General features: G+C 44.8%; 1 protein-coding gene across 1 annotated transcript in view; it reads right to left on the bottom strand.

Moving 5' to 3' along the window:
• LAMP1 (lysosomal associated membrane protein 1) overlaps positions 1-19,525 on the bottom strand; it is a 34,157-nt gene that overhangs the window by 6,483 nt on the left and 8,149 nt on the right. The window contains exons 2-5 of the mRNA XM_073563532.1: positions 13,796-13,917; positions 11,854-12,070; positions 11,608-11,769; positions 455-645 (exon numbers count right to left, since the gene is read on the bottom strand). Coding sequence (XP_073419633.1) covers positions 455-645; positions 11,608-11,769; positions 11,854-12,070; positions 13,796-13,917 — 692 coding nt within the window. The remainder of the gene's footprint in view (positions 1-454; positions 646-11,607; positions 11,770-11,853; positions 12,071-13,795; positions 13,918-19,525) is intronic.

The following is a 19,525-nucleotide window of genomic DNA, read 5'->3' as shown; positions in this document are numbered from 1 at the left end:
CGTGATATTGGTTTCATAACTCCCACAGAAATTAATGCGAGTTATAAACAGGGCTCGGTGGGTTGGCTTACTGACTCCACAGGCCTGGTCATAACCATGTAAGCTCAGCAAGGTGGAAAACTGGAAACATTAGCCTTAACAGTGTTTTATGGTAACCCGTGTCAGGGTGGCTGATATGAACAGTTCTGAGAGTTATCCCATTAATTAGCAGAGGTTCCTCATCTGGACTCCACAGACCTCCATGGTAAGGGTGTATTCAGTAGAGGAGTTGGCCTTATATGCTTAAGCAAAGCTTTAAATGATGAAGAGTCAAATTCTTAAATGTAAAGTACTTTATAGAAGGGGGGCACAAACAAATGTACGCCCTTATAGCTGGGCTTCAAGAAACTGATTTTTCCTATATGCAGAAATGCTGTGGTCAAAAAAAAAAAAAAAAAAAGCCAAAAGCACAAACCTTGTTATCTTTTCTCATGTAGGTGATATTTAGGCGCAACCCCATCTTAGACATCAGACAAAACCCAGTCTTTCCCGTTCCAGTAATATTATAAGTCCCAACCTCTGGTTTTGTGTTGTTCGGCGGTGCACTAGTGGGTGCAGTAGTGGGTGCAGTAGTAGTAGGAGTAACATCTTCTTTGCAAATAGTAGCTTGAGGAGGAAAAAAAAAAAAAAAAAAAAAAATATAATACATGAGGCCAATAAAGTTTAAGTGACAAGACTCAATTACTACAAGTCAAAGTTCTAGAAGCAATTGTCAAAAGTAAAAAAGATACATCCAGGAAGCCTGGGCGATCCACGCTTCATGATTCTGGATCACAAGCGGAGTACAAAACAGCTTCCATTATTATGTGGCAATGTTAGTACTCACTTTGTGACTGAAGAACGGACTTCTGTACTGAAAGGAAGTGATGGACAGGTATTTTACTAATCAAAGCCAATTATAAGCCTGTTTTCCAATGATGAGTTTTTGACCCTGCATATTTTTGCTGTGTCACAAATACAGCATCTTACAGTTCCAAAACTAGAACCATCAATGAATTAATCTGGGGCTGTGTGGAACGTTAAGTTTTACAGAATTTTAAAACGTGGATGTGAAAATTTTAATTTTTCCCCACTAAAATGTTGGTTTCAGCCCCAAAGCTGTAATTGTCACAATGGATGAACAGGAGATAACAGACACCATAATTTGTTACGCAATTTCTCCTGAAAAGCAACGATACCCCATATGTGGTGAAAAACAGGATTTTTTGTTGCTTACCGTAAAATCTGTTTCTCAGAGCCTTCATTAGGGGACACAGGAAACCATGGGTGTATGCTGCTGCCACTAGGAGGCTGACACTATGCACATAAAAAAAGTTAGCTCCTCCTCTGCAGTGTACACCCCACCGACAGGAACTAGAATGTTCAGTTAGTGAGAATTGCAGAAATGACGTGGAAGTGCAATAAGGACTGCGCTTGCTTCTGGTAGAGTAAAGGGTTCTTTATTCAGCCAACGCGTTTCCTGAGCCTGCTGGCTCACTTCATCTGCCCTGATGAAGTGAGCCAGCAGGCTCAGGAAACGCGTTGGCTGAATAAAGAACCCTTTACTCTACCAGAAGCAAGCGCAGTCCTTATTGCACTTCCACGTCATTTCTGCAATTCTGTCCTAGGACCCTGTGCAGACTTGCTGCTGCTTCTTAAGCGTTCATGGGTGTTGTGACTTCCTCACAACCCCAATAGGTGAGCACCTTCCTTACTGTTCCACCATTTTAATTGTTTTAGGCCTGTTTCACACTTCCGTTTTTGTGTCCGCCAAACGGATCAGTTTCCGTTTTTTTGACGGAAACTGATGCAAACGGATCCGTTTTTTAAAAACGGATCCGTTTTTTTGACGGATCCGCGGTAACCGTAATGGAAGTCTATGGGACAAAAAAACGGATCCTGCAAAAAATGGCGGATCCGTTTTTTTTACGGAAAACAACGGATTTTGACGGATTTGAAAAAACGGAAGTGTGAAACAGGCCTAATACGGATTTCACACAGTGGATGCGCCCTGTATCTCTCCTTTTATCTCACAGTTAGTGAGAAAGCAGTAGGAGAAGCAATCTGTAAAAGGTAAAAACCACAGGGAAAAAAAAAAAAAACAAAAAAAAAAAAACACACAATCTCAAACTGTAACAATATAATACAGAGCTGATCAACTAGGGAGAGTGCTGTGCCCCCAATGAAGGCTCCGAGAAACAGATTTTACGGTAAGCAACAAAAAATCCTGTTTTTTCTATTGCTTCATTGGGGGACACAGGAAACCATGGGAAGTCCCAAAGCAGTCCCTGGGGCGGGAAACAGCAGAAAACTCCAATCAGGACGAAGCACTCGCCTTCGTTACCTGCAAGGTGCCCTGCAAGGTCTTTCTACCCAAGCCGGCCTGCGGCAAAGCTAGGCCTGAGCTCTGAAAAACCTTGACGAGTGAAGGGCAGAACATAGCCTTGGAAAGATGCCGGGCGGAGGCTCTAAGAGTGCCGCCAGGAGGAGCACCCAGCCCGGGCAGAGTGCGTCTTAATCCCGAAGACTGCGGGGTTTTTTTTTTTTTCCTTTCTAAAGTAGTTGCAGAAAATGCACCCCCCACTGCCACCGACTCCGTGAGACTCCAGGAGTGGATGAGAGCCTGAAAGGTAAAGCTATAAAAAAAAAAAAAAAAAAAAAAAAAAAAAAAAGACAGGAATCTCCAAAGATCTGAAGAGTCAGGACCTGGATAAAGGCTTCATGGAACAAAGAAGAATCATGCGGTTCTCAGAAAGCCAATATTGAACTAAGGGATTTTCTCCTGAAAAGACAAGAAAAGACTTAATCTTTGATCCCACACAAGTTCTGCAGAGGAAAAACCACTGGAGAACGACAAGGTGTAGCCTGAGGAAGAAGAGAGTTCGTCCCTCCGGTGATCTTGTTAGAAATTTGGTCCTATTGGAGCCAAACCCACGGAACCCGGAAGGCAAGTTGGTGAGGGATCTGTTTGGGTATAAGTTCGTTCGTCAAGCTGTAGGCCAAAAGGTCCTTCGGCTGGACACAGTTTGCTGGCATCGGGAAGGAGGAAAACCATGTACTTTCCTGCAGAAGAAATTTTGGTCAGCGAGGACAGCTGATTCGTCCGATCAGTCTCCAAAAGAATGCTCTGATGAGCAACCTAACCCACGCGTCTATAAACCTTGCAATCCAGGTGGAGGAAGTGCAGGATACAGTGTAGCAGCGGATGCATCCAAGGTCGATCCTGCTAAGGGCCCTATGAGACCGCCGTTGGTATCCCTAAGGGATGCCCGTCTGAGAGGAAGGACCGTCTAATTTGCGATGCGCTCAGGGGAGAAGAGATATCCTGAGGCGCTCCCCTCCTTGGAAGCGGCTGAACGAAGATCTTCTGACCTAAGAGTGGGCCACTGTGAACCTAGGGATACCCAGGATTTCATCGCCGCGATATAAGATCAGACTGCCTAAGCTGTTGGTCAAGGAAGGACCATGAAAAAAAAAAAAAGAACATGGAGTATGTCAGCTGCATGGAAATTTGGGTCTAGGAGCCACACATCGACTCCAGAAGACAACTAGGCTGATTAAAGGAAGATCACTTCCTATGACGATCTGAGAGACCATATCCATCCTGATCCGTCCGGACCAGGGAGGGGGTTGTAATGTGTAGACCCACTTACCCAAGTATAAGACACCACACGCCCAAGGATAACAGTGAATATACGAATCTAGCTGAAAGAAAACGTGTTATCACCAAACTTCTCATTGGATCCAGGACTGGAGCAGCCTTCTACCATGGTCAATGCTTGCGGCGAGTAAGAACCCATTCCTGTCCGAGGTGGGAGACTTGTTCCCGTCATGCTCGGAAGTCACATCCCAGAGCTGCTGGAGGCTCTATCCAGTGTCTGCAAGAAAGACTAGGTAAGTACTAGCAAAGAGACAGAGACTTCGATCTTGTGGAACTTAAAAGGGCCCTTAGGGTAGACTAGAACTTATAAACTACTATTGGCTAATCATTAATGATAGGCGTGATACCGTGGGCAGTAAAAATTAGCCAGAGGGCAGTACTGTAAGCTGGCCAACCGGGTTGTTAGAGTTAAGCATGAATAGTCAGAAGGTGTAAAAAAGCCCCTGTGCAGCACTCACACTTAGGGCGCAGGTCGTGGCTGAAGGAAAAACTGCGATCATGCGATACCTGACACAAGTGTGTCTGACCTACCAGAAAGTGGAGTATCCACTTGCGCTGCAGTCGAGATCTGCATTGTGGTACTGAAATCCACACTGTGGCACGGGGGAGATTTCTTGCTTAACTGTTAACAGACCACAGACGTAATTGAACATGAAATCTGCTGCCGAAGGTGCCTCTGACTCACCTGAAAACGGCCTGCAACCGCTGCTGCAGCTCACCGGGAGTGATGAATGCCGAAGACCTCTCACAAGTGGTGAATAGACGGGAGGCTTAGGCATATGTTGCAAAAGACTGAGGAGCGTGATAGAGGGCGCTTCTGACTCACCTGACAATGGGACAGAAGAGTCGAGCCGAGGCAGCCAATCGACCTCGGGTAGGTTTGAGCCACCGGAAGAACAGCCTGTATTGACTTACGTGACTGGTAGAAGACCATCTAAGTCCTGTATAACGGATAGAGTACTGCTACAATAGGACACGAGGAAAATTAAGGCGAGCGTCTGACTCGCCTGAATACGGTACAGAACATCAGTACCACTGCAGCAGTCAGCTGGAAACACGTCTGGTCCGCCGAAATACAACTTTTTCAAACTACCCTACTGTACCTAGTCGGTGGTGTGTCTGAAGCCTGGATGGCGGATGGAGCACAGCTGCAATCAACTCAGTGTCCTGTGACCAAATTAGCATGGGAAGAACCTCGGAGGATGGTATAGGAGAGAGCCAAATGTGTGTTGCGGACCAGGCCTGGATACCTGACGGCATTAGGCAGAACAGCTTCACGTGTAGTAGGGCGCACCACGAACTCTGTCCTGAAGTATGTTCTGACCCATCATTTCTCCTGACAGTACAACAGTTGGCTTGGAATCAGAGGGAGACTAAATTCTACTCTGTTATGCGCCTGGGTTCAAACCCTTGGACCTGCGACCTGTGGTCAGCTTCTTTATTCACTGAGCCACAGCAGACATTGCTGGGAAACATGGACTTTTATCCAGCTGGAAGTCAGGCCCATACACTGCAGCCGTGAAGGGCTAGGAGCAGCTCCCCTCTCTGTTTAGAGCAGTGTAATGCCAGCATCCGGAGGGGGGACAGCAGGGAGATGCCTGTGAGCCGAAGGTATGGAAGCATTTGATATGCCAGGTCTCTAGCATCTCTATGTGTAGAGCAATGGCCGAGACTTGCTGTGCTGAAAGCCAAAGCACAGATCTGCAATAGCAGAAATCACAACGTCCGGTGTGACTGAAGTAAAAATCACAGAGGAGAAATATCCAAGTGAGACCTTCCACCAGGGAAACGCCGTATGGAGGTTTAATAATGGCCCATATCCCTGGAGGGCATAGAGCGGGCAGTGGCACAGATAACAGCAGCGTGGGGCGTCCATTACGCCAATAACTGCACAGCTCTAGATTACTACAACAATGGGTGCATGGTTCTAGAGCATTTATAACACCAGTGACTGTATGGCTCTACAGTACTATTACACTAGTGACTGCACAGCACTAGATCACTAACCTGGTGACTGCACGGCTTTAGAGTACTATTACACCGGTGAGTGCATGGCTGTAGAGTACTATTACGCTAGTGACTGCATGACTCTAGATTACTATTACACATCTCCAGAAAACTATTGCACCCGTGACTGCACGGCTCAAGAATACTATTGTACCAGTGACTACACGGCTGCAGAGAACTATTGCACCACTGACTTCACGGCTCTAGAATACTATTGCACCAGTAGGTGCACAGCTCCAAAGAACTATTGTACAACTGACTGCAGGGCTCCAGGGTACTATTGTACCACTGACTGCACAGCTCCAGGGAGCTCTTGCACCACTGACTGCACTGCTGCAGGGAACTATTGTACCACTGACAGCGCGGCTCCAGAGAACTATTGTACCACTGACTGACAGCAGGGCTCCTGTACCCCACAAAGTTAGAATTTTAGGAGACGGAAGGATATATGCTGACTGCAGAGCAGAAATACAGGCATGAAGATGCATGTTCTGAAGCCTACCTCTTAATCCAGTTTCCCCCCTGAACAGAACCAACAGTGACAGCAGGAGATGTTCAGTTTCCTTCAGAAAAGCGCCATCTTCCGGGAACAAAGACCAGAAAATGGTGACCTCAGCAAGGTGCGTGCGGAATACGCACCACTGAAGGGGGAGAGAAGAGGGCGCTACCCAAAAAGGCCGACTGAAGGAGGCTACTGGGGGCGTGTCTAACCGCCGGAGTGACGGTCGGCCAGGAGGAGATTGAGTTAACCACCGGGGAAAGAGGAAAAGACAGGTCCCGAGGTGAGGGAGGCAGAGTCCCCAGACGGCAGCAGGAGAGGGCGTGCCTGTGACCGGCAGGAGAAAAGCCCGCCGATATGAAGGGAAGGGGGCGGGGCTAAAGTGCCGCAACTAGGCCATGCTGAAGCCGGGGACTAAATTTAGAAGCCGCTGAGCAGGGGATGGTAGCGCGGAGGCCCCGAAAATTTACACACCGGGTAATCATGCGCCCCGAAGTTAGCATCTATAACTACCAGCCACGCAGACATGAGCTACAACCAGTGTCCGCCGGAGCAGCGGAGGCTTTAGAAGCCCGTCAGAAAGGTAGCCTGGTGCCCTAATCTGTCTGCGAACTAGGGGATATGATCCAAAGGGGTTCCCCACACTCCAACCCCTGAGATTAAAGAAAAATGTTCTTTCCTCCTCCTAAGTCTTTCTCCCCTGGGAATCTGGGGGGGGGGGTGGGAAAACAGAGGTACCTCTCCATCCAGGGATGTCGGACATCCGAAGACTGCATTGTTGGACGTCTGCGTCTCTAAACACCGACAGGCTCTGGTGGGCGAGTGGGTGAGGGACGGGGGGCCCCCAAGTCAACCTCCTACTGACACTAAGCTAAACTGAACATTCTAGTTCCTGTTGGTGGGGTGTACACTGCAGAGGAGCTAGTTTTCTTATGTGCATAGTGTCAGCCTCCTAGTGGCAGCAGCATACACCCATGGTTTCCTGTGTCCCCCAATGAAGCGATAGAGAAAACTCCTTTGTGAGCACATATGGCAGGGCTTGGCAAGGGAAGCACACCATTTGATTTTTGGAGAACAAATTTGTCTGGAATAGATTGTAAATGCCATGTTGCATTTGCAGAGCACGAGGTGCCGAAAACAGCATGAGGCTGGAGTCACACAACGGGGAAAAGATAAAAAGAAAAGAAACAAACCAGTCCCAATTTAACGATCCGAAATCGCACAAAAGTATCTTAACCAGTGATCCGTTTTTGATGCGATTCTTCTTCATTGATGCAATTTTAATCGCATGTAAGGATCCGTTTGACATCCGTCTGGTGAGATTTTCTCGCAGGATGGCTAAATGGACATATAATGGAGCACAGGTTTCCGCACACAAACGAATTAATAGATCTAGACACACATATATATATATATATATATCTCTCTCTATCTCTAATTCATAGAGTTCTTAATTGCAGAATAGCCGCTGTAACATTAGCCGGCTTTTGTATAACATTCTCCTGCCCGACATGAAATGACACATGGTTTACATATAGTTGCCCATTTCTTGTCATATTTTTTTAGGTCTATCACTATTAATTATATGTGGGCTTGAGGGTAAAATTTTTGAGTTGTAGGGGTTCATATCAGGGGTTAATTTGTTGTATTAAATTACAGGGACTCCCTGCAGCCTCAGTGACACAACAACAACGGCGACAACAACAACGGCGACAACATCAACAACGGCGACAACATCAACAACAACAACAACAACAACGGCGACAACAACAACAACAACAACGGCAACAACAACAACAACGGCAACAACAACAACAACAACAACTATATGTAAACCATGGTGTCATTTCATGTCAGGCAGGAGAATGTTATACAAAAGCCAGCTAATGTTTCAGCGGCTATTCTGCAATTAAGAACTGTATGAATTAGAGAGAGATCTATCTATCTATATTTATTGTGTCAAGATCTATTAATTCGTTTCTTTATTTATCCGGACACTAATGTTACTGTATTTTGGAAAAAAAAAAATGCTGGCTTTTGGTGCGATTTTATCGCAACTCACATATCTTGAACCAAAGATTTTTTATTATATTCAAATGCCGTTTACATTACATGCAGGCAAAAGCCTATGCAAAATCCAGAACATATACAAAAAAAAAAAAAAAAAAAAAAATATACAACATTCGAGTTACCCCCCTCATAAGAAAGCCCCCCCTCCTCCCTCGCCCCCCCAGCCTAATTGCCATAAGACATTCTCAATAAGGTTGACTCTACTGCAACCACTTAGACCAAAGTTTTTCAAAATGCACCTCTTTGTGTCGTCGTCTATAAACTCTTTCTTCTAACCGAACTACATTGTTCACTCGTACAATAAATTCCCCAACCGTCGGGGGCTCGGCATCGATCCATTTTTGTGCGATCAGTTTACGGGCAACATATAAAAGTTTTGCTATAATTGGCTTATATGCATTTCCCACAGACACTTCCTCCACATACCCCAACACACACGTTATGGGGTCCCTTCCCACTCCACATTGGTATATCTTCTCAATTTGTTCAATAACCTCCCCCCAATATGAGGAGAGTCTTGGGCAGGACCAGAGCATGTGTAACATTCCCGCGGGCTCAACTCTACATCTTGGACATTCCGCATTGTCCCTCAGGCCCATTTTTTCCATAAGTTCCGGGGTTTTATACGTTCTATGCATGATGTACAGCTGCGACATCCTACCCGATTCACTCAATGAAAGTTTGGGTATATATTCTAATATAGTGTCCCATATTTCATCTTCTATCTGTCCCACTTCCCTCTCCCATTTAGCTTTTGCCTTTAGGGGAAACCTAATCATGTGGGAGTACAATAGGTCCCGGTAAATGGTGGAAATAACTCCCCTCGTACCCCCAGACGCGCACACATAATCCAACACAACGTCTTTTTGTACCGTCATATGTGTCATATGTTTCTGTGCCTGGAATGCATGCCTGAGACCGAGGTATCGAAACTCCCCGCTGCTCGAGAGCCCAAACTCCTCTTTTAATACAGAAAATGGCTTGATTTCCGTCCCCTCCAGTAACTGCCACATATATTGCAATCCTTTCCTCTCCCAATCACCAAAATCCTTCAATTTACACAGTTCTGATAGGCTTGCATTATCCCAAATAGGCGTGTATGTCGTCAATTCCCCAATTCCTCTGAGACTCTTAATATTTTGCCATATTTTATGCATTAACCTAAAAGTAGGTAGTCCTTTTCCATGACTCACAAAGCATCCCGCCTCCAGACTCTGTATTAATATTTTTTTGTTGGTCAGTTGGGCCAAAATTTTTCCCATAACATTTAAATTTCCCTCCTCTTGCCAACCTCTGAAGTGCTGCCCTTGCGTTGCTATAAAGTATATCCATGGGTTTGGTGCCGCCAGCCCTCCTTCCTCCTTTGGAGCACTTCCAGTTTAAGTTTTGCTTGTTTTTTCCCCCCAAATTAGTTCCCTAAAAATAGTATTAATTTTATAAAATCTTCTCTTTGGGATCCACACCGGGGTATTATGGAGAATATACACCAACTGAGGCATCATTATCATTTTAAGTAGGTTCGTCCTCCCTACTATTGACAATACTAGTTTACACCATGCTGTCATCTTGGCTTTAAGTTTAACTAATAAAGGATCCAGGTTTAATTCGAGAAATCTAGATATAGGCATTGATACCCATATTCTGAGGTATTTAAATTCATTAACTACTTTCAGCTGTCCATCCACCCCACCTATATGTGGACATCCCAATTCCCGGTCAATCCCCATGATACATGATTTGTCCCAATTAATTCTCAATCGGGAAAAGGATCCAAATCTTTCTATAAGGGCCATAACCTTAGTCAACGAATCTCCCCCATCTTGCAGAAAAAGGAGTATGTCATCTGCATATAGGGCAATCTTTTCCTCCAGATTCCCATATCTGAAGCCCTGTATTTCTGTGGAGTTACGAATTTTAATCGCTAATGGCTCCATCGCCACCGCAAATAGCAACGGCGATAAGGGGCATCCCTGACGAGTTCCTCTGAACAACCCAAACGACTCCGAGGTCTCCCCGTTAATCCTAATGTACCCCTTTGGATCCGCGTATAATAATTTAATCCAGGAAATAAATCTATGTCCGAATCCCATTAACTTCAATACTGCCCATAGATAATTCCACTCTACCCTATCAAATGCCTTTCGTGCATCCAGCGAGGCCACCACCCTTTCCCCTACATTATCTGCCGGGAGTTGTCTACGTAGGTTAATGGCGGCAGATCTATTTTGTAAAAAACCCGATTGGTCTGGATGCATCAATTTTTGAACAACCCCAGACATTCTTATCGCCAACATTTTAGCTAATATTTTAACGTCTGACGTCAATAACGAGATGGGTCTATAGGATTCAACGGATGAGGCATCTTTCCCCTCCTTAGGAATAACCACAATTACGGCCTCCCTCAGACCTCGGCAAAGCTCCTCTCTCCGCTGCATCTTCAAATACCTCCTTGCAACTCACATATCTGGTCCGTTTTCAATCCAATTTTTTCACGCCCCCATAGACTTGCATTGTCGAAGCCGATTCAAAAATCGGTGACAATCGCAGCATGCTGCGATTGTCTCGGTCCGAGGATCGGATCCGATCAAAAATCGCATGATGTGAGCTGCCCCATAGAATAACATTGGGACGAATGTAATGCAATTTTTTATCGCATTGCATTCGTCCGTTTTAATCGCCAGTGTGACCCTGGCCTTAAAAGTAAAGACTCTGGGAACTTTTTTTTCCCCCAAAAAGAGCTTATTATTTGTGCGATGAATTGCAGATTTTATTTGTGGGGTACCAATTTCAGACACAGGACATAGATTGTTCAGATGCAGAATGAACAAACAAAAACCAGCAATTCAGTTATTGTTCTTCTATTTTTTACCGTTCAGTAAAAGTGATAAAACCAGTTTGTCAGGTCAGTACAGTTACAGTGATACCAGATTTATATATAGTCCTATGCTTTACCGTTGTTACAGACTTAAAACAAGAGGTTATAAAAAGGAACTTGTTTTTTCTTCGCCATATTCTGAGTGTCTTAACTTTTTTTTGCCTAATGAGTCACATTAGGGCTGTTTTTTAGTTTTTTGTGGGGTGGGGGGAGGAGAGGGATGGTTTGGCGGTTTCATTTACCATTTATATGGCAACAAAACTGGCCAGGGCCAGTACCGTGGGGCAGCAGAAGCCACCTGTGGGAATGTTGGCAGTGGGGCTATTCAGTTGTGCTTTAACGGTGCTGATGAATAAGGCCCTGTAATGATTTGTTATAAATGCATTTTAAGAGAGGGAAGAAAAAAAAAAAAAAAAAAATCACCCTCTAAGATTACACAGTTCTAAGGTCGGAACCATTTGTACACATCTCCCGTACCATTGGCGCTGTAATTGTTGCCGTTTAGATACGCTTGCAGCTTCACATCATGAAATGAGGCATTGACATTTTCCATTACGACGAGGTGCGGACTGGAGCACTGGTAGAACTGGTTGGTTTTTGCAGATATTTCCGCTTTGTTTGAGGACACTTTCTTGGTACCTGGAATGTACAGAACACACAAGTGTTAATTATTAACACATTTCTAGATTCTTACCTGCTGATGGCCAAGCAATCCTCACTCACCATTTTCAGATGAACCTGGGAAAAGAACTGGATCGGAAAGATTGTAACTAAATGCAAGGTTATCAACTTGGTATCCCGTGTCAGACTTATTGAACTGTATGCTGAGGTTGTGGCCGATTCCAAAAGCAATGACCAAAAGTGGTAGTGTGCCATTCTTGCCACACAAACTTGCTTTATCAGTTGTTGCATTGTCAGGTAATATAAACAATGAATGACCCTAAAAAAAAAAAAAAAAAAAGTTAAAATGAAAAGCTTAAGTATTAATCAATATCAACTTCACTCCTAGGTTTCTAAATAGAATGAGCAGAGTGAATCTGCAAGCCAATCAGTAACATAAACCTCATTACTTGTAGGCTCATCCATCCCATCAGACTAAGCTGATGAACATCGAAAATCAGGCTCCTCCCCAAATTTTTTGCTATTCTGATTGTGCCACCAACTATGACATTGACAGTGCCGTGACTAAAATTTAGAATGAACCTCTGTTTCGTTAACACTGCCAATTACTGCACGTGCTTGGAAATTCAACCAAACGGTCACAATCATGGAGGGAAAAAAAAAAAAAAAGAAAAACAATCTAAAAAGGTGCCCCTAGTTATGGAAATAAGATCTGTCACCACATTTCACAATGCAAAGTGCACATTTTTAATTAGACATCTGATGAGGCTAGTGTACTTACTGTGAAAATCCATGTCTGTATAATTAGCATTTATGAGTGCAGCCAGTCTGGTTTTACACCCAGACTGATATTAGACCTGAAGGTTTCTCTGCCCAAGACCCATTTATAACAATGTATACACTGTTTGGGGACAGATCTGCTTTGACCAGTTCATAGCTGGGCCAATTTTCCCCCTTCCTGACAAGGCACATTCTGTTATGCTGTAGATAAGCCCCCAATGTAACATGGGGACTTCCCATGTTCTAGCGATGCTGTCCTCTTTGCTTCCCGTCGTGGCTCCTGAGCAGAGCAGAGTACTGCAGTGCACAGCCACTGGGAAGGGTCAGAGGCGCGGTGGGAAGCAAAGAGGACAGCATTGCTAGAAGATGGGAGGCACCGGACCGCCCCTGGGTGAGTATAATCTAACTTGTTTTTCTTCTCTTTCAGGTTACATTGGGGGCTTATCTACAGCATTACAGAATGCTGTAGATAAGCCCCTGATGGCAGTGGCCGCAGCTTATATACGAAAAAACAGGTGACAGATTCCCTTTAATGGTTTTATGAATTGGAAAAAAAAAAACAAAACAAAAAAAAAAAAAAAAAACAAAACACAAAAGTTGCCTCTTTTGCGTCATAGGTCTTAATTAGCAGATCATTTTTATTTTATTTGCTGATAAAGAAAAATGTGGGGGGGGGGGGGGGGGGGGAGACACTGTCAATCAAAGGACAGCTGAAGAGATTTTAAGTTGTGCTTCCTATGCCATAGAAATTTTTTTTTTAGCTATTGGACATAGTTTTTGATGGGGCAGTGATAGAACCAGCAAATTAGCAATTTGATTCATTTAACTACGGTCTAGTGCTAGCTCAGCTGAGTGCACGGCATTGACACTTTTAAAAGTAGAAGATGAAGCGCTTTTCCTGTCTGGAGGGAAAAAAAAAAACGTGATGTCTTCACATAAGATTTATGATCTGTAGACATGTATCACTTATAATATTCATGATTTATTATCCAATGTGTCCAATTAAAAAAAAAAAAATATATATTATATATATACATACACTGTAAATAAGAAATAAATGTCAGGTTGGCAACCCTGCTTATAGCGTCCAGACCGTGTATAGGCAGGCTAGGAGCAGATAAAGCAGGCCAAGAAGGAGGCCTTCCCAGGGCAGGCTGATGACTCCTTGCCATGTCCATCTTCGGTTACTAACAGGATAATCTTTAGAATCACATATGGAGGAAGTGAAGCGCAGATCTAAACGAGCGAGATCTGTGGACATTACCTGTTTCTCTCCAAGCCTATAATCAACGGCAAAGTCAGCGGACAGGTCAGCCAATATACAGCTCGTTTTAGTGCTGTCATCCTTCACATCAAAGTGTACAGCGCTGCCAAACTGGAAAATGCCTACGAGAGAATCACAGGAAACCGTAAGTGGAAACCCAACAGGTCACAAGTAGTTGGCGATGAAACAGCTCCTATATAACGCAGCACGAGTCCGCTATACTGGAGGAAACATCCGTATGAAGAGGCGGCAGGACGGCACACCACAACAGTGCATAACTAATACAATTCAGGAAAGGCAGGACGCAATTTACCCTTCATTTCACTTTACAGGCACTAATCAATTTGAAGGGTCTTAAATGAAGTGAGAGACCAGAAAACAAAAAACCCACATTAAGAAGCGCACTTATACCTTTTCGACCACATTCACACATTCAGTATTTTACCTCAGTGTCTGTAAGCCAAAACCCGGAGTGGGTGATAAATCCAGAAGTGGTGACGGGTTTGTATTATACTTTTCCTCTGATTGACCCTCTCCTGATTTTGGCTGACACATACTGAGGTTAAATCCTGACCAAATACTGAACGTGTGAACATGGTCTACAGCGAATTCGTCGTCAGGTTTTTGCTATGAAATCTATGAGCACCATAGTGTAGGGGCAGAGAGCCCAATTGCAGCGATGTGTCACTTAAAACACCACTACAGCGGGGGGTTTTTTTTTCTTTAAATTGCACCACAGGAGTCGTGCTTTAAGGCTATGTGCACATGTCTAGAATTCCCGTGGAAATTTCCGCAGGAATTCCATGCCGCGAAAAACACGCATTTTTAATTCATGAGTATTCCGGCGAAAAATAGCGCTTCGCAAGCGATCTGTAGCATCGCTTAGAAAACTGGTTGACTAGTGTGACCAACTTTTTACTATTGAGGCCGCCTATGAGGCATCAGTAGTAAAAAATATGTTAAAAATAAAAATAGTGATATTCTCACCTTCGGGCGTCCCCAGACCTCAGCGATGCTCCCAGCAAGTCCCGTTCCCAGCGATGCCTTGCGACAATGACCTTTGATGTAGCGGAGGCCTGGTGATACTGCGTGGGACGCCGGAAGGTGTGAATAACAATTTATTTTAATTCTATTTTTTTACAGGGATATGGTACCCAGGGCCTGGAGAAGAATCTCCTCTCCTCCAGGCCCTGGGTACCGTCCACACATTTTCCGCTTACTTTGCCCATGGTGGGCATAGCCACATGCAGAAAGTAAGCGGAACAATGCTTTCCTATGTGTGCGGAATTCCCGTGATTCCGCAAAAAGAATGAGCATGCTGCGTGTTTTTCCACGATCCGATTCCGCCACAGAAAAATCCGCAGCATTAGCACAGCATTGCGGAATCCCACAGGATTGCCTGGGATGCTTTTTTTTCATGTTTTTGCGACAAATTCACACGTTAAAAACCCTGCGAAAACGCTATGTGCACACAGCCTAAATATAAGCCCCTGTCTGACACTCACCTGTCATCTTCATTATACTCCTGTTGGTCTCCAGCGAAAAGTGACCTGCTAGCTGCTCCAGTGTGTAATGGCGCTGCGCAGGTCACTTCTCAATACAAGTCTATGAGAGCGTGACTCCTGCCTCGTTCTGGCTCAGACTTGCATTGAGAGCTTGCGATGTAGCTGCTGACTTCCATCCACTCAGAAGCAGCGCTCACAAAACGGCATCAAAAACCGGTGACGACACTGGAGGCCAAGTATGTGACTGGGGGGGTTACATTTAAAGCACCAGTACTATAAAACACACAATACAAATACCGGAGTGGTGCTTTAACCCCTTAACGCCTCCCCGTTTGGTGCAGGCTCTGGCAATTGCACCCGCACCTTTTCCTTGACACAGCTGATCTTATCAGCTGACATGTACCCGTAACAGCCGTGGGTGAAATCGTCATTCACCTGCGGCTGTTAACATATTAAATGCCGCTGTCAAACTGACAGCGGCATTTAACATGCACGCACAGGAAGCGCATCATTCCCTCCTCCCATCGGTGCCCATGTCACATGACCTTGGGTCACTGATGGGTTGGCATGACAACCCGGGGTCAGGAGAAAACCCCTGTGGTTGCCATTAATGGATCGCTATGAGCACCCCTTAGTGGTAGGCGCTCATAGCAAGTGAATATTTCTTATCTATAGAGCCCTGCTATATGTAGCAGAAGCAATTGGACAAGTGCACCTTATTGTCTCCCATGGAAACTAAAAGCATGCAAAATGTAAAAAAAATAAAATAAAAAAATAAGTAAATAAAATTGACCCCCCTTTCGCCCCATATACACATATTTGGTATCATATTTAGGCTCAGCCACTAATACAAGATGAGTGGCCTTCCAGGACTCAAACCCCCACCTATCAGCTGATTGAAGGGGCCACAGTGTACAGTACTATACATTTTGTAGTGCCTGTGGCCAGTACTGCAGCTCCGTCCTTTGTAATACCAAGACCAGCCACTACAAGACGTACCGTGCCCACCAGTGGCTAGCAGGACATTGGGGGAGGCAGGCCTAAAGGGCATCTGAAGAATGAGAAAATTATCTTTAGTGTTTACATGTACCGATACCATCACTGATGATTCCCAGCCAGGTTCAGACAACCCATCTCACACCATATGACCAATAGATCAGAGGGGGTCGTTTCGATTCCCCACACCTCACAAGAGGCATTACAAGGAGAGCAGCTACGGTTCTGCAGTATCCTTCATTACATGGACAATAATGGGATCCATGTAATCCAAGTGTTACTACAGGCACCATGATGACCCACTGGCAGCTTCCACAGCACAGATGCCCATTGGGTCATGTAGTGGTCTTGTCCCTTACAGTTCAGGGTTCAGGACTGACTTGTGTAAAGAGTTGCCATGTAGTGCCCTGCTGAGATGAGGAGTACTTGCCAGGGCGCGTCCTTGTTCTCGCTCACCACAATGAGAATCCTCCAGGTAAACCGGTTTTATGAAACAAGGAAGAGAAGTTCTGAACAACATTACGCAACAGGTCATGTCTACCGCAGCGAGGAGGGGGGTGCCACAGGGTAAGGAGGAAAACCAGCTCCGTGCCACAAGAAATGCCCAGGCTACACAATCTACCTGCACAGACGGGGACCAGTCTCCTTATCCTGGGTAGGGGCCATAGACACTTCTAAAGATAGCAGAGAATGCACGAACCCCACAGTACAACCGCTTCCTCCAGATCTCAGCTACTTTTATACCAAGTAGAACACAATGAAGATTTTTCCAGCAGATTCTCGATTGAAATATTTTAAAGAGTTTTATCCCATGTTAGAGAGTTCGGAACTCACTATAAATAAAAACATGTTGTAGTTCACCAGGAGTTTCAGGGGAAAAAAAAAAAACAAAAACACCAACAACAGCCTGAAATCACATCTTAACTGGATTTTCAAGTCCCAGTTTTTACAATACAGAATTAGAGTTTTGAAGTATTTTATTCAAATAACAGCAGGAAAATCTTTGTTATGCAGTCTGTGGCCACAAGGGGCAGGAGTGGCATTTCCAGGAAGACAATCATTGAAAGGACCCACCAAGGGGAGCTGAACCCTACACCCATCTGCAGTATCTGATCTCATCTAATGACAGGTACCTAACCCCCGTGGTAATCTTCTTCATGGGACATCGAACTAAACAGCGAGTTTTTACATAAACGCCACAATGATAAAGGAGTTCAAAGTAGGATTTAAAAGGACTGTCAGCACAGAATGAGTGTTCAAACTACGTACAGGCACTCGGTGCACCCTTGGTGTGAAGAATAATATTATTTACACCTTCCCAACTACTTGTTCCTCTCCACCATCCCGGCTCTATAAAGCCACAGGGTCAATCAAAATAGAGGGGGTAGAGTTTGATGGAAAACAAGAAGGTGCAATTGTTTCACCACTCCATGGGTGCACTGAGCGCCTTCACTTGGTGTGAACACTCATTCTGTGCCGACCGAGTCCCTTTAAACTCCCAAGGATCACCTATGGGGTTCCTGCAGTAGAACTTGTCATCAGCCATGTTCTACCCCAGTTCCTCCTGATATGACCTCCCCGACCACACTACACCCTCCCCTCAGCACTGCTGCATGGACCACAACGTTTACAGCAATTTTCTATAGTAAAACATAGAAAAGTTATTTTGTGCAGTTTAAAGCTGCACAAAAACTTTGCGACTTGTTATTTTCATGTCAGTACTGGGCAGCTTAGCTGAAGTGGGTGAAGCCTGGCTGAGGAATGGCAGCGCTCAACTTTAGAAGTTACGCACTTCAGGGGCAAAACCTAGGCCAGATGTGTTACTCTAGTGTCTGACGGCAGTAGCACACCACTCAGACTTCATTAAGTGGCGAACACCCGTCAGCACATCTGATCCCACTGGGCAATTCATTAAGGCTGCCTACTGTGACTGCTAGCGATCTAGCCTTGCCCTGGGCTCCTTACAGTCTGTATAATTACACATCTACCAGTAGATTGCGCTTTATATGCCCAGCTGCAGTGTGTGACTTATGTCTACAATGGAAATAACCTCAATCTCCCCGTTATGTAAGAAAGTGGAGAAAGTCTTCTACCAAAGCATGGATCCATGCGCAGTTATGATGGGGGATTGCTGAGGGAAAGATGTTGAGGATTCACATCCCAGGGAAAGGTAGCGTGTACTAGCAATGGGTGTATGGAGTGGGTTCCGGGTCAGAGCTGTGTCATAGGTTGGTACCAGCTGTGTTACACAGCCAGCAGCGATCTGTGCTAGCTCCAGTCCTTCCCTTTTAACCACTTAAAAGGGAAACTCACCAGGTTCTTGCAACCTAATCTGGATAGGATCATATTGTGGGGACAGAGAACCTGATTCCAGTGTTGTGTCACTTACTGGGCTGCTTGCAAATTAGCTTTGATAAAACCACTGTTTTAAACAGCAGGAAATCACTTGAGGACTAGCAAACCTGCTGCCATGTAGTCCTCCATGTTGATCAGCTCTGTATAACCCCATCCCCAGCAGCAATTGGTAGCTTTCTGCCCATGCACAGTGTACACAGAAAGAGGCCAATCAGTGGAACTGCTAGAGCCACAGCAGATAAAACTGAAAACTGCAGGAAGAAGCCTAGTAAGTTATACATATCTGGAATTGGGGGTCTCTTGCTCTACAAAATGCCACTCAGATGGAGTAACAAAAACCTGAAGTCAGATTCCCTTTACAAGCTGTTTTCGATAGCTGACAGGAGCATATAATGAGACGCTAAATAGTATTAAAAAAAAAATAAAAAAAAAAATAATTAGGTGTTTATTTTGTCTGTTTATATATTAGTGGGGGGCAACTGAAAAGTAAAGTATAAATATATATTTTATAGAACTACACTTACCAGTAGTTGGGTTTCTAAGACCCTCCACGACAGCACATAGGAGGTTGCCGCCCCATTCCTCTAATCCCCAGTGTTTTCCAAGGACCACAGAGTGAATGCTTGAAATTTTATTCACATAAGTCACATGAACAATATTTAGTTGGGGGGGGGGAAATTACCCGTGCTGTCGTGGAGGGTCTTAGAAACCCAACTACCGGTAAGTGTAGTTCTATTTTCCCCTAATCCCCTCCACGACAGCACATGGGAGGCATACCAAAGAATAATGGTTTAGAGAGGGACCACGGCTTGCAGGACTTTCCTGCCAAAGGCTAGATCTCGTACTGACATAAGATCTAATCTATAATGCCTAG

The sequence above is a fragment of the Dendrobates tinctorius genome, unplaced genomic scaffold (assembly GCF_039654945.1).
Source record: "Dendrobates tinctorius isolate UK_male_01 unplaced genomic scaffold, ASM3965494v1 ptg000394l, whole genome shotgun sequence".
Classification (NCBI taxonomy): Eukaryota; Metazoa; Chordata; class Amphibia; order Anura; family Dendrobatidae; genus Dendrobates; species Dendrobates tinctorius.
The sequence above is the reverse complement of the archived record's forward strand: the minus strand, read 5'-3'. Positions and strand labels throughout refer to the sequence as shown.